Source organism: Conger conger, chromosome 11, assembly GCF_963514075.1.
Source record: "Conger conger chromosome 11, fConCon1.1, whole genome shotgun sequence".
Lineage (NCBI taxonomy): Eukaryota > Metazoa > Chordata > Actinopteri > Anguilliformes > Congridae > Conger > Conger conger.
This window is the reverse complement of record NC_083770.1, coordinates 29,258,685-29,275,044: the sequence shown is the minus strand read 5'-3', so window position 1 is coordinate 29,275,044 and position 16,360 is coordinate 29,258,685. Positions and strand designations below refer to the sequence as shown.

At 44.0% G+C, this 16,360-nt stretch overlaps 1 protein-coding gene across 2 annotated transcripts in view; it reads left to right on the top strand.

The window, feature by feature from the left end:
- slc15a4 (solute carrier family 15 member 4) overlaps nt 1–10,302 on the top strand; it is a 36,552-nt gene extending 26,250 nt beyond the window's left edge. Inside the window, exon 9 of one of the 2 annotated variants that reach the window (XM_061260165.1) lies at nt 7,610–10,302. In XM_061260165.1, coding sequence (XP_061116149.1) covers nt 7,610–7,761 — 152 coding nt within the window. In that variant the 3' untranslated portion in view covers nt 7,762–10,302. The other variant, XM_061260167.1, reaches the window with a different exon arrangement.
- Nucleotides 10,303–16,360: the final 6,058 nt, after the last annotated feature.

Sequence of the window (16,360 nt, the reverse complement as noted above, 5' to 3'; positions counted from 1 at the left end):
TGAAAGCCCGCCTGACATTCCAATTGCCTTGCCTTTTCTTTTTCTACTTGCATTTATTCTGTCCTCTCACCCGGTTTTACCTGTGTGCCGCGCCGGCCTCGGGCCGGGGCTCTGCGGGGGGCGGGCACGCTAATGCGCTAGCGGAGCAGAACGGAGACGGGCCGGGGAAAGACGGCCGGCATTAATCACTGACTGGGGGCCTGGATGCACAGCTCGCTCTGCTTAAATAAAGCTGCTCCAGGACAGCGCTGAAGGAGCCCTCGCTCCAGGCCGTTCCGCCTGCTCCCTACCGCCCAATTCCCGCCGCTCGCTGTCGTCACGCCCCGCTGCGCGGAACGTGCCCCCGCCGCCCGCGGGAGAGGCCTGGTCTTCCGCCGCTCTGAGGCCGTGCCCTCGCAGCCCCGCTCTTCATAGACGTGGCACGCCCGGGGCGAGGCGCACAGGAAGCGGGGCCCAGAGCGCTGCCGTCGAGGCCCCGCCGGGGTCTTTGTCTGCGAGCCCCAGCTCCCGGGGCGTCCGCTTCAGGGCCTGACTCCACGGCCGCCGTGAAGCAGAAGGCTCAACTCGCTGCTCCCACTTCCTGTTACAGCCCCGGTACACAGACCTATTGAAATGTCAGTGCATTAATGAGGATCAGTGATGTCACGTAGGAAGAAAAGGAGATGGACTGAATGTGAAATCTCAGCAGTTATTCCGCACGTCTGTGAAGCACTTACGGCTAATGAAGGCTTTATCTACTGAAGTCCCGTTTCTATTTTCATCCTCATTTAATATTGTAATGTAATCTGTGATGTGTGAATTACCTGAATCCTTTTGCTGTAGGGATTTCAAGTCTTAATGGCATTCAACACCAGGCTTCCCGTGTGGTTTGGCCGAAGCTATAGTAAATCTTGTAAGCGTTTATATTTTGTTGCAGGGAGGAAACTAAGTTTGACTTTTAACGTGGGTGTTTGTGTGAATGCGGGTTTGTGTATCGCAATAATGAGTGGCAAGTCTGTACCCCTGAGAGTGAGATCTACTGCTGCCAGGCTTTCATCTAAGTGTTCTCTTGACACCAAGACCTTCTGTCCTAGGTGGTAAAAGTACTGCTCGTATCTTACCAATATTGTTTCTGTGCCATGAAGAAGAGACTTCAACCCAAAAAAAATATGAACAGTATATCCAAGTAACAAAAAAACGAACAGCTTTCCCAGGGACTGAGTAACTAAGGTTGCGCCATCTGGTTAGTGAGACTAATATCCCAGACCATGACCCCTCTTGTTATTTTATAAAATAACATTCATCTATTTAGACACTGACCCTTAACGGCTATCCTGGAGCTGCCGCACATCCAGCTTGCGAAGCCATCAATTTGCCCATGAAGTAAAAACGTTAACGTTGCTACCCCAGAACCGCATGAGACCAAAGCAGTAATTGGTTCTCACAGAGAATCACACGCCAGTCAGCGTGTGAGTGAACCTTGGCTGCACTGAAAAAAAGATACGCTTCATTATGACACTGTATGACTGTTGTCACTCATTTTGGGGAGGTAGAGGGAAAGGCAGACTCATACTGAACTTCACAGTATCAATTACCTTTTAGTTGAAATGGTGGCTAAAGAATTTGGGGCAAGAATTCAAGCCTAGCTTCATTCCAATCACATATCTGTGCTCCTTGCCAAAAGCGATCTGTCACGATGAAGGGAAAATGCTTTTAAACCAATCAATGCATTTTTCCCCCTGCAATGGGCTGTTTTAAGGAGACGACTGCTCACCTTAGGTGCACTTGTTGCATTTTCTTGGACTCAAGCGTATGTTTTCTGCCACTACCTCTAAGACAGGTCCATCCCTCTGAATTATATATCCTGCTGTCCAATGGAAGCCTGGAAATATGGATTACTCTAAGCCATTTCTAGATAGTTTTTCTATGCTGAAAAGTAGTTTTGGTCACAAACTTTATTTAATATGTGATTTATTTAATAAGTTGAAATCTAAAATATTTTAAACTAACCTGTGTAATTGAGGCATATTATTTTTATTCATTTTGCCTGATGATCACTACTAATCCCGTTTAAACTGAGTAAATACTGAGCAAGTGAATTAACTGACACTGATTGAAGAATTTGTTCTCACCATGGAGTCTCTTTGTAGCCCAGCAACAGTCCAAGGACATGTGGCATTAAATAGAGAAAATTAGATTTTCATAATGGTATCGCTGCTTTCTCCTGTGTTGCTGCGGTTGTTGGTAACTGGAGCAGTGTCGTACGTCTTTGGAATCGGCCTGTTCTGTAGCAGCTCTCCAGTTCTGATTGAGCCACACATTTCTTCCTCAGCTCAGGATTTGCCCCTTAATTACTTTGTCAGTATTTATGGGGTTCATTAATGGTGTTAGGGCAAGCTCTTGTTTTGTCTTTTGCAAGCGTAATTACCACGCTTTTTTTTTTTTCCACCCAAGTATTTTGCTGCCAGGTGAAGCCCAGGAGAGCACCGTGGTCTCGGATGCAAATGGATAATAAAATTTAAATGGGACCATTACAAAATTGAAACCTTGCAGAAAAAAATACAAGTAGAATTCATAAAAGGAAACGACGGAGGCGTTGTTTTCCGGAACGAGGCGTGTAGCTGAACCGCTCGCCGGACTGTAATGACGCTTTGCAGGGGGTGTTTATTAGTTTGGGGAACGCCGCACAATTAAAGACCGACGCAGGGCCGATTTCTTTCCCACGTCCATTACTTATTCAGCGGCACACGTACCCTTGCGAGAGTTCTGCCGTAGCCACTTGTATGATTTTAATTAACACTGCGCTGGAAACCGCCCCGGCCGCCTCGCGCTTCCCTACTGCGCGCTGGTTAGGAGGAATTATCGATCTGAAGCGCAAGCGGGCTCGCAGGATGTTGATTGCAACCCTACTGTGAGCCTTGCATTATTTCCCATACATTATTCAGACTGAGGTGGGAGAGGCCTAAGATCTTCCCTTTGGTAGCCTCACTTAGATCACAGTGGGCGCGGAGTTTGAAGGGGAGGAGATGTGACCGTCGCAGGACGATGGGCACTCTGTGAAGGGCGGCAGGTTTCTCTTTTTTTTGTGGCTGTGCTTCCCCTTTGATAAGACACACTGCTCTCTTATTTCCCTTTTGTAGAATCACAAATGGGGTTTGCCAAAGCAGCAAGTTCATCAGTAGAAAGGGTCCTTTTCCCTCGGTCCTTTGAACATAAGATGAAAGGCGTTTATTGCACGTCCATTCTACAGATGTGCAGGACTGCATACTCTCCTCAGAACTAGTATTTTACATCATCGGGTCTACTCCACGAAGATTGTTCTTCTTTAATCTTCCGTTTGTACAATTTCTTGAGCAGGTTTGCACACATCGTACAAGTTGTACATCACTCATCTCCACACGTTAGAAAAGTGTTTGGATCGGTATTCACTTGATGTTCATGCAGCATGGCCTAAGTGAATGGTTAAGCGGAGAAGAAATGGTTGCAGCCTTTGTAGAGGTATGTTATTAAGTTTCACTGACTGAGAAGGATGTAAGACATGGATCTTCAAGTCATGGTTCTCCAGGGCCTGCTGGAACTGCTGGTTCTCATCTCTCCCTTTACCTGGGAGTGCAAAGTCAGTCATTATTGTTTTGGATTAAAATACTTTTCTATGCTTTACTGAGCTTGGCTGATGTATTGGGACCTATAAAATACTCTCAAACTGAAATCTCTTTTTCTGGTCCTCTTGGTCGGCTCAATTACACCAGGCAATAAGTCGAGCAGCGAAAAGTGTGTGAATCCAAAACGATTGCTAATTTGATCCAGGTCTAGAATGTGCCCTCTACTCCGCGGGTATGTGTTTAGCGGTCTGTTCTGCATCGCCGCCATTGCCCATGGAGGGCGGTCACCACACAACTCCCCATCAGCCCAATAGTGCGTACCCCGCAGAGAGAGGATTACAGCTGCTGGCGTGTCTATTAGCCAGGCGGAGAACATGGAGCGACACGCAGAGAGGGATGTTCCCTGTGTCCTTGAGTCCGCGGGCCACAAGGTCAGCCGTGGTGAGAACAGCACTGGACGGGGAACGAAATGCGATTCTGCTTTTTTTTGTTTTTCCGTTTATTCTGTATATTTATTTATTTATTTATTTTGTAAAGGTGTTAATTGAGCCTTCATTGCTTTGGTCTTGATGCGCGTCGCATATTTGTTACTTTCTTTAAAACAAGACCGGGCAATCTCACAGGTCTGGTGCTGTAATGCGTTTTCAGAGATTCCTGCGAATAAGCAGGTTTATAGACCCAATTTTTGTTGTTTGGCACACACTAATATAATCAGTGGCTTTTTCAGTCCTGAGGAACACGACTAGGGGGGAAAATACTTTAATTACTACATGGGTGCCACAGCTTTTATTTGTTTTACTTTAATACCACTATATTGATTAGTCCACTTCATGCTCAGTGCTTTGAAATGCATTGTTCTCCAGTTCTCTGATTGGAATCATTCACAAGGCAGCAGTAAGAGACGTGGGCGCTTGGGTCTGGTGCAGGTCGGTTGTGTGCTGGTACCCTGCTCCATAGTGTGTGAGTAGCATTACCTGCAGTGTGCTGGTGCCCTGCTCCATAGTGTGTGAGTAGCATTACCTACAGTGTGCTGGTGCCCTGCTCCATAGTGTGTGAGTAGCATTACCTGCAGTGTGCTGGTACCCTGCTCCATAGTGTGTGAGTAGCATTACCTGCAGTGTGCTGGTACCCTGCTCCATAGTGTGTGAGTAGCATTACCTGCAGTGTGCTGGTACCCTGCTCCATAGTGTGTGAGTAGCATTACCTACAGTGTGCTGGTGCCCTGCTCCATAGTGTGTGAGTAGCATTACCTACAGTGTGCTGGTACCCTGCTCCATAGTGTGTGAGTAGCATTACCTGCAGTGTGCTGGTACCCTGCTCCATAGTGTGTGAGTAGCATTACCTACAGTGTGCTGGTGCCCTGCTCCATAGTGTGTGAGTAGCATTACCTACAATGTGCTGGTACCCTGCTCCATAGTGTGTGAGTAGCATTACCTGCAGTGTGCTGGTACCCTGCTCCATAGTGTGTGAGCAGCATTACCTGCAGTGTGCTGGTACCCTGCTCCATAGTGTGTGAGTAGCATTACCTGCAGTGTGCTGGTACCCTGCTCCGTAGTGTGTGAGTAACATTACCTGCAGTGTGCTGGTACCCTGCTCCGTAGTGTGTGAGTAACATTACCTGCAGTGTGCTGGTACCCTGCTCCATAGTGTGTGAGTAGCATTACCTGCAGTGTGATGGGTGTGTGGGACCCTGCTCCATAGTGTGTGAGTAGCCTTACCCGCCCAACAGAGTCTGGCTTCCAGTAATGGGGAAAAGTAGAGAAAGTGCCACTCGGTGTGTCCCCGGATATGGGTCCGCTTTAATTGACCCCCCCGTGGAGAAGACCTCGGCGGTGCCAGGGAGGCCCAGCTCTTTAGGGGCAGCTGTAATTAGAAGCTTCCGGCTCTGGACCGGGAGCCTTCCGCGCTCCGTCTCCGCGTTCCCCCCTCTCCTTCCCACCTGCAGTCACGCTGAGAAATGACAGGATGTCCACAGAATTACCTCCTCTCCAATTAAAGCCTCCGGGCTTCCACACCTTCCCTCTTCCTGCGCGGCGCACTCCCACGAGCAGGATTTAATAGGTAGATGGTTTTGACAGCGCACCGCCGCAGAGAGCTCGGCTGCTACTCAGCTACTTCAAAAACGCCCGGTCCGTTCAGAACGCACCGGAATCAATTCCTACAGCTTAATGCATTTTGCCATCTCGTGTTACCCAGCATTTAAAGCCACTGCTACAGCAAAGCCCGGTTCTTAACTGAAGCGGTTTTATGAAGTTAATTGATCAAATAAGTGTAAAGGGAAAAGGTGAAAGGAAATCTACCTGTGTGTGTGGTTGTTGGAGCAGCCATCAAAGGAGACCGGGGCGATGCCTTCTGGCTGCAGGCGGAATACAGTGAGGGCTGGGGGTTTCCCAGCCGCCCCGGCTGCGGCAGGGGCTTGTCTCCAGCACCAGCCCAATCGGCAGACACTCTTACTCCAGCTTTGAGTCTGTGGGGTGGGGGTGGGGAGGGAAGGGGGGGGGTTCGGGGCGGCTGTCGGCTTTCCTCTTCACGTCAAACGCCGGCGGAGATTGCGAGAGAGGCAGGGAAGAAATGAAAACACAAAAATAAAATTTTGTTTAGAATTTGCCGCAAGTGTTTGTGTGATCAGCGCTGACAGCTACCTACTCTGCCCCTGGAAGCTTTCAGAATCAGAGCGCTCTCAGAGAAAAACAACACAGCGCAAACATAGTGCAGCGTGGGGCATGATGGGAATGTTCCGGAGGAGGTGGGAGGGTCGGCTGTGGCTTTTCTTCCGTTCGCTCTGCTCCGTTTGGTCACAATGGTAAGCGCTGCTTTATTGCGCTTCATGAATATTCACGAGGAGTCGTGTCCAAAGACAGATGATCAATCGCCCCCATTATGTGCCCCTGGTCATGCCCTTAATGAGTTGCACCAGATCGCACTGTTCTTCCTTGGCAGAGGAACTGAACTTTAATTCAGAGTTGAAAACATTTTTCTTTTATGAACATAAATTTCTGTTGGAGAGGTGTGTGCCCTTCTCTGTAATTAAAGAATGCTGACGAAAGAAGGCCTTTGAGTTAGCGTACGGAGTTGAAGGTTTGTTTTGTAGCCAATAAGTGCACGTTCTCTCCGGTGCGGTCTGCCAGCACAGACCGCACACTGAGGTGTGGTTCCCACGGTCGGTCGTGGGGTCACAACCCGTGGGCGCGTTCCCTCCAGCAAGCGGTAGGAGTGCTGTCCGCAGCATCGATCGACATCAGCGATCGATCAGCACGCCGTTAAAGCTTCAGCACCCGAACGACCCTTCTGTTTAACCGTACTGAACCCTGCAGTGAAGTGAACCTCAGAGTCAGTGGCTGGAGCTGCCTTCCCTCTCCCCTGAGGAAACAGCCAGTCCCTGAACCCCAGCGACGGGCTGCTCCGTCCTTATCACAGCAGAGAGCTCAGGTCACACCACGCGCTCTCAAACCTCAGTTTGAGGTGACATGGCTCAGGCAATAAGAGCAGTCGTCTGGCAGTCGGAGGGTTGTCGGTTCGATCCCCCGCCCGGGCTGTGTCGAAGTGTCCCTGAACAAGACACCTAACCCCCAAATGCTCCTGACGAGCTGGTCGGCGCCTTGCATGGCAGCCAATCGCCGTCGGTGTGTGAGTGTGTGTATGAATGGGTGAATGAGAAGCATCAATTGTACAGCGCTTTGGATAAAGGCTATATAAATGCCAACCATTTACCATTTATTTACCACTGAAGTGAGGAGTCAAACGGCATGTATTTAAATCTCCCCTCAGAAAGAACGGGACATGAGGGGGAGTTGGGGCGATGACTGGGGGACGTTTCTGTGGAAAAGGTGCCTCCTTCAACTTCAGGAGAAACTTGGCGCGCTCCTTTGGTTCGATAGAGCTCCGGACGGAAAAAGAAGCAGCTTGTAGACTTTCATTCGGAACCCGGCTGACAAATTACGCTTGTTCCCTGGCTAAGTGTTTGTATTTTATTTTCCTGCGCGCCGGTTTGTGTCGCTAACGTCTGCCATCCTTTTCTCTCTCTCCAGGCAACATCAATAGCTGCTCCCTGCATTACTACTTCTTCCTGCTGGCAGGCATCCAGGGAGTCACCCTGTTGCTCTTCATCATCGTGTCGGTGAAATACGACAAGCAGAAAGGTCGGCCGGGGAGTGCCAGGCCAGGGAGCATCACCTCCTGACCGGGGGGTCAGCCAACTCCTGCTCTCCCATCTCCACTCCAGCTTTTACAAAACTAGAAAATAATCCTTCATTTTCTGTTTTATTATTCCTATTTTCGCCTACATAACAAAAAAGATTTAAAAAAGTAATGTGATGTAAATAAGCTTAAAACAAAATATGAAATGTACAGTATTCCTATTTTAACTGTAGGTCATGGCTTATTAATACCTAAATATTTAGAGATCAATTCCATTGGCACTACAAATCTTTTAAAAAGTGAAATCTTAAAATATAAGTAGAATATCAAAATCTTAACTGACTTATGAGGCTAAATTAAGAAAATCTCCCTGGCGCATTATTTATCACCTATGACTTGAAAAGCATTTTTTTTTTTGGTGAATAATCTGTTCTAGTCAGTATGTTGGCCTAGGACAGCTTGTGGTGTGTGTTCTGCAGAGTGCAGACCGATCTTTGCATTGTAGATAGAAGAAATGAATTTGCACAAGCTACAACAGGAAGCAGTTAACATTGGCGTGTTATATTAAATGTAAAGACTAACGATATTTGAAAATGCGTGTGTAGCTCTGTTCTGAAGAAATTGCACATCCTGATTTGCTGCTGTGCAATTATGTTGGATAAGTATGGAGTACAAGTTTTTGACAAAACAATATGAAACCTCTACTTGTGTGTTTTGAAAGTAAGCCACATATTCTCTTATGTCAGACGCAGAACAGGTTTTTTATTGATCTTTTTTTGTACAGCTTGTATCTTTGCCAGGTTTCTGTTTGATCATCTGTGCGATCTTCATGCTTCTTGTGGCATTTGTGTTGAACAGAAAGTGTAAAGTGGTGTTACAGGGCCTGGCTGTGTTGTATTGTATCTTCATTTTTTTTGTTCAGTACAGAACGCCCTTCCCCCTTTTTGTGAATATGAAATATTTACAATTTACACAAGCTGAGGCAAAATTATGTTTCTGTTCTCTGGTAGTTCTGAGCATTTACATAATTATAATGGGCAAAGTATTTGAGATCTGAGTATTGACGTGTCGTGCAGTTTTTAATGAGTTTACACTGGAGAATTCATTACCCACATCTCTTAACCCTTTAATGTTCTGCTTGACTGTTTGGTCGAGCACATCATCATTTTTACATAGCTTTTTTCCTGGTGAGGACATGAACGGGTTAATTACCAAAACTGCCAGGAGTCTATAGACTTTTCAGGAAACAACTGGCCTTATCTCAATGGACACGTGAAAAAGGGGGGTCTTTGCATTGTCCCCAGTATTATTATCTTTTGCCACATTTAAGAACCAGATCATGCCCGCTTGAGTACTTAATTATTCAGCTTGCAATAGCAAGTGTTGGTAAAAAAAGTTTTTATTTTTATTTTATTTTTTTAATTGCAGTTGTTTATGTAATTATTCAAGTGGGAAATATTTGGATTAAAAATAATAATAATAATTGATTGGTTATGAGGAGCTTGGTAGCTTCTTTAGCAAAATTTGAATAAGTGTAAATTAAAAAATTAACATTGAACCATCCATGATGTTGAAAGATATTCAGTTTTTTAGCCATATACTAGATCAGTGCATACCTCTCTGATTACGTGAGCTGTGCAACCTGGTGGTTGATAATTGCACTTCAGGTAATTGCATTATAGTAGATTTTACGTATTTTAATGAGAATAATTTTTGGGAGTCAGAAATGGAAAAACGTCAGATGAATTGTGTGAAGTGGTACTTGGTTTCTGGCTTCTGTAAAATGTAGCGGGCATGCTTGCATTTAAGCACTTTTAAATGGAGAGTTCACTTTGCGTATTAAGCCATTTGTTCAGAGGAATACAATGCATTTCCCAGCCTCTATAAAAGAGTGGTAATCTAGTGAAGATTGCTACAGAAATGGAGGGCATAGTTGAATGTTCTATCTATTGTGATAAAATTTTTGTTGTGTTTTCATTCTTATGCAACTGTATTAAGGAATCTGGTGTGTTGAAATGTTGTAACTGGACCGTTATGACCATGACCAGATTTGGAAAATGGCATATACATAAACAGAAGAGGGTTATACAATTTATTGTACTTTAGTTTATATTCATTCACTATAGTCATTCAGTCATTCATTACATAAAATTTAGTTTTTAAAATGGGTTGATTGAATTTGTGTTTAATTCTGGAAAGTGCCATTGAGAACTCTTCAGAGGAACCATTTATAAATGGTTTCTTTTAGATGTCCTATGAAGGTATGACTTAAGCACTTCTTAAGGTTACAGCAGCTTACAGCCATCTGGGTGCTGCTGTGACCGGGTACAATGTAAACACAGCCGTGTGCGTGGAGTCTTCTCCCTTCAGTACGATTACATGGAGAACCCCAGCCAAACTCATACATGCTCCAATGGTTGTTTGTAAGTTTGCTTCTAACATCTGCCTCGTTATGATTTTTTTTTACGTGTCTAAAATATAACAATGTCAGTATATTTGTGTATAAAATGTGTTTCAATGGATTATGCAAAAGAGCAGTTTACTTACGTTTTCTTTTTCTATTAAAAAATTCAACTGTCTTAAATGGCTTTCCGATATGTATCATTGTGTGTCTGATATAATGCGTCTGCCCTTTCTGGCCAGTTCATAGCCTGTGAATGCTGGACATGATGGGTCACTGGCTTAACCTTTGAGTGTCCTTTGTGCATGGCTCTGTGTACGCGTTAACAGCAGGGGGAGAATTTAACAGATTAAAAGCACAACTGAGGGCAATTGCTGTGTGCATATGAGCCATAATTTCTTACAAATTCTCAGCAAAAGAAGATGAGTCTACAGACAATTTACAAACTTGCACATTAAAGTAGGTTTTTTTCTAAGCTGAGCAGATGCATAAATGTGCGAGTGATATTCCACTTAAATGTAAAATTAGCTCTTTTTAAATTATGCACGACGCACAAAGCATATGCTGGGACATGAATATAGCTGCACTGAAGGCCCAGCGATTTCTCACAGCTCCATCACACCTCAGAAGCTGTCAGAAACAGGATCTGTAGTAAATCGCACACTTCGAGGCGACAGTGCTGTAGCTACATCAGAGGGCAGCTTGCTGCAAACGGACTCCTTCTGAGACGGAACTCATCAGAACGCGCACGCGAGCGTGACGCGCGGTTTGATGTCCGGACACGCGCGCGGACCCTCCAGCTTCCAGCTGCTGTGTGGCAACACGTCCATCACATTAATGGCAATTTTCAGGCTGCGAGCTCAGTGGATATGGACGGGGCAAACATGTTTGTCCTTACACGAATGTTGTTTCCACACCGACCGGCATTGGCTTGATCGAGTGTCAAGAGAGATGCACTTGTGCGCTTAAGGATTTTTCTTTTTCTAATTGCTCAGACAGTGCATCTGATTAATTATCCAGGTCAACTTGGGTACCATTACACTGTTATATGGTATGCCATCCATGTGGATCTGGTTTTTCAGATGATCTACCTTGGACAAATCCAGATCCACATTATGTTTTACTTTCTTAAAACATCTGGAAAAGATTATGTATGCTGGCTTGGATGAGTTGTGGTTTCATCATGTTATTTTTCTTATGTAGTCAATATGGAAGAGTAAAGCAACCTTTTTCAACCAATTCAGATTTTCTGTTGGCTTTACATCATTTATTGGTCAGTTACCAATGCTGTGTGATGTGTTAATCAAGTTAATCAACCCTTCTATATTAATGTTTTATTTGCAGTATACTACCAAAATAAAATATGCATACTAATTTTGATAGGTCAATAATCACAAAGAATAACACCGTAGTAACCACTTTTCCTGCGCTATCATAGACTCTTAGTCTCCTTTATCTAAATACATTTTGAATACAAATATCACAACACACACAATCGCTAGTTACTTGTTTGCCATTTGGCTGGATACTATGATGTAGACCTGCCATGCATTACTATACACTGAGTTCACTACAAGCTCATCTGCTAACCTGACCACCTTCTTATTTTTTACCAAATGAAAGGAAGTATACTTTTAATGTACCATACAGACTCATATCTTTAGGATTATACCCTCCTTTCTGTGAAATCACAGTCCCAAACATTGTTTCTGCTTTTTAAATATGGGTCAGGCCTGCATTGCTATGGACTACTTTCAGTTCACTACCAACTCATTTACATACCTGAGTACTTGAGCTAGAGAAAAATAGTTTGCACATTGGGGACACCAGGGCATTACCTAGGCAATGTTGCATTCAGCAAACAATGTTGTTCACCGTTATCCTAAAATCAACTGAGCACGCACAAGCACCTCCACAAATAACCAAACTGTTAAACAATCCTTCAGTAATTACTCAACAGTATGGATTCCTCTTCCTTCTCCTACGCGATGTTCATTTAGATAAACTATGGCAGACATTGCACAACAGTCACTGTAACCAGCCCATACACACTCAGTGAGCAATTAGGCAGGTCTGTACACCAGCTTATTAATGCACATATTTAATCAGCCAATCGTGGCAATAACTAAATGAAAAAAAGAATGTAGATGTGGTAAAGAGGTTCAACTGTTCTTCAGACCAAATGTCGGAATGGGGAAGAAATGTGATTGAAGTGACTTTGACTGTGGAATGATTGTTTGTGCCAGACAGGGTGGTTTGAGTATCTCAGAAACTGCTGATCTCCTGGGATTTTCATGCACAACAGTCTCAAGAGTTTACAGAGAATGGTGCGAAAAACTAAAAGCATCCAGTGAGCAGCAGTTCTGCGGGCAAAACGTGTTGTTAATGAGAGAGTTCAGAGGAGAAGAGCCAGACTGGTTCTATAACCATGCATTACAACAGTGGTATGCAGAAGAGTATCTCTGAACATACACCTCTTAAGTAGATAGGCTACAGCGGCAGATAAATAAGACTAATAAGTCTAAAATGTAAGTCTAATAAATACCTAATAAAGTGTTCACTGAGTGTATTTGTTTTCTGCGTTTAGCTGCTAATGTCAATGTGTATCAGAGTAATTTGTGTGTGCCTTTACATGGTGCTGTGGGACTCGGAGTATCTCCAAAGTGGTCAGTCCTTAGTGTCCTTTGGGATGTTTGTGAGTTGGCAGGAGGCAGAAATAACACGTCCCTCTCTCTGTAAATCTGCAGAGACAAGATAACCAAAGCTCAGGGTGCAGGAGATTGAATCCCTTGTGGCTGCGCACGGTAGGCGGATGGCGTTTCGCCTTTATCTACAGCAGCCCAAACTTAATTGTGTTTTGCGTTTTAATGAAGCTTTCAATCACAGTCCTGGGCTCCAGGATGGTTGCGCTGTTTTCCAGCAGGTCTGTGGAGGTTTTAAAAGCCAGCACTTTGCGCCTTGGTATTATGGGATCTGAGGTGAGACACTACTGTAATAATTTCACAATACAACATGATAAACAAGATGCTACATGTTTACACATCACTCTGAATGATAAGTGTCTTGTGAAAAAAATGAGTTTACACAATATTGCAAGGGGAAAATTCACTACAAAAACAAAACTGTTTTTTGCATTGTATTCGTAGGTCTCCCTGTCAATGTCTCACTGTGGTTGTTTTGAGATGGGAAAGTGTTCCACTGGATGCTCATTTAGTCACAGATATGCTGCTCAGCTGCGCTCTTCCTGTGGAGTGAAGCTCCCTGCCGCAGGCTCATCCCAGGGGGTGTGGGAGCCCCCGTCTCGGTCGCCAGCGGAGGGAAAGTGTAGGGTGTTGTCTGCAGAACCGAAGAGAAGCACACACGGGTCAGGTGGGGGGGGTGTTTCACTACGCACTTGTTTCACAGGTACTGTATGAGGAGGTGCATATTTACCAGACCTCCTGCCATTTTCTCCCCATGGCTCTTTCTGTTGAGTACTTCTGACCGCCAGGCTCACTTCTACTGCTGCTCCTCTACTGTTTCAACGTACGCGCATGTGTGTGTGTGTGTGTGTGTGTGTGTGTGTGTATGTGTACAAGCCCATTTCTCCCCGAGTGGTACATTTCATGAGTTTTAATTAAAGATGCATCACATTTTGTCACATCAGAGAGAATACATTTCGAAAGCATTAATGAAGCATGTATAACTCCTTAATTACCACAACATAGCATCTACACTAGTCTTTCATGAGCAATCGTGGCAAAATTTGAGGGCAAATCTGACATTCTGTGTTATGCCAGATTCGCAGATAGAATTTAATTTTACACATCACCTTTCAGACAGCCGTTTGTTTACTTGGAAATGCTATATAAAGCCCTTGAAGAAATGTGTATGTGCCAATCAGCCTCGAAGAGGATGTACCCAAGTGAATGGAAAAAATGGGAAAGAAAATTGAGCTTTGTGTTCATTCCACCCCCCCCAGTCCATGATTGCTACCACCCCCCCCCCAGTCCATGATTGCTACCACCCCCCCACCCAGGCCCACAATCTCACCTGGGGCTGCACAGAGGCTACAGCCTGCCTAGAATATTCAAATTGCTTTGTGATGGCAGCCATGTCCTGTACAAGGAAAAATCTGTAAAAAAAAAAAACGCAACTACGACCTGTCCTGTTTTCTTCCAGCGCGGGACGGGGATATAGTGAGAGACTGTGATGGCGGTGGCAGCCACAAGGCAGGGAAATCACAAGGTTGTGTTAATTACAGCTAGGCCCCTATCAATCATCCCCTTGTGACAGTTAAATTCCTCCTGGGCCATGCTGGTTTCCTGCGTCCTTCACAGTTCAGGGTGTGCGCGTGGAATTCTACGGTCCTGACGTCCAAACGCATGCATAACACCCCCCCTCCCCCAACCTCCTCGCACCGCCCCTCCCTCCCCATCACTCCAACATCAATCCCCCCGCTGATAGAGCCACAATCAAAATCACGCAGAAGAGGGAAAACAGAAGAAAGAAGTATTTATCAGAACGTGGGTGCGGGAGAAATTAGAGGGAGAGCAGAAGCTGCAGAGTGAATGGAACAGAAGAAGGGGAGGGTATGGCTGAGCGACTTTTATTTAATCTTCTGTATTCATTAAACATAAAGCAAAAGATCAATAGAGAAACAGCAGGAGAAGCACTGGGAATCATGTAGACAAGCTACTTGAAGTAAATAAATAAAGAAACCAGGAAAGCCCCAACTGGAGTAGAACAGATTTAGAGCAGTGCTATAATGGGGGCTTGTTGACACGACAGCAGTTTTTTTTTTAAAGCTTAGCCAGCATTTGGAATTAAGCAATCAGTGCAAATCGCTCCTGTGCATCAGCTCATGTGGCCAATGCAGGAGATGAGGCTCATAGTTACATGATACCCAGCTTGGAGCATTGCACCTTCACATACAGTATGCCAACATGGAAATACTTACAGGTACACTGTAAAAATTACAGTACTTTACTCGCAACCACAGTAAGTTACCATAAACATTACAGTGCTTTTATTGTATAGTCAAGCAGGCCAATTTACAACCATGATTTTTATAGATTTCTACTGTTTACACCCCTACAGTTTGTTCAAAAATGATTTATTAACCACTGTAAAAAATGTACTTTAAATGTACAATTTACAAGCAGCAGAATTGTCACTAAAGTACTGTAAATTTACAGCAGTTTTTACAATGATACAAGCCAGCTGTGTGATAGATTGGGCAGCCATAATGATGTAACTTCAAAGATTTGGTACCAGTGCTTTCTGGTATTAAAAATATATTTCATGCAGTGAAACATAGCTACCTGGACAACAGGTAAGGCACTGAATCCATATCCAGTTTACATGTAGGAGAGGTTGGGTTCTTTCCAGTTCATATACCATTTCATAGATTTCCAATTTTAGTATGTTCTATAGATTGCCTCAACCAAAGTTCTTATTCTTTTAAGAATGGGTATAATTTGCCAAGCAAATGAACAGAAACTGAAATAAAGTAATTGTTCATTTGTCTCCATAGAAATGGGGCACAAGCCACCCATACCCATCATTTATGAGTTCCAAATTTGATGACCGGAAACTTTTTTACTCGCTGTTTTTTCAGCAGCTGCCTTTGGAAGTACAGTGCCCTCAAAGTACGGCAGTGAACAGTTAAATTAGTTATTTTTGCTTAAGCCATTTGGATTTGAGGTCAAAAGATTAATATGAAATAAATACAATCAGCTTTTATTTCATGGCATGTACAGCACTGTGCAGAAGTCTTAGGCACCCTATTCTTTATTATATATGTTTATTTGTTTGTGTGTGTTAATATAAAAGAACACATTTGAGATTTCCAAATATTCGTTTTCCAAAAGATTAAATTTGATTTTTTATTTAATTTTAAAAAATTACATATTACTGAAAGCAATTGACTACTTTTTACATAAAAACTTGATCAAGGCTGTCTGAGATCAGAAGCAAGGAGCCAACCAAAGTCTGCAGAATAACTGTGGCAAGTTCAGTTTTTAACTATTCTGCCAAATTACAAAAATGTGATGTAAAATGTACAGTTTATTTAGGACCTTTCATTTAATTATTTTTGAAAGAATCTTATCTGTACAGAATGCTTGTACAGGTGCCTAAGGCTTTTGCACAGTACTGTGTATGCACATACAATATGTTTTGTGTTGAGACCCTTGTTTTCAGCTGTGCAAAATTAAGTTAACCGATGACTGACAGGTGTTAAATGATGCTAAGGTGTTTG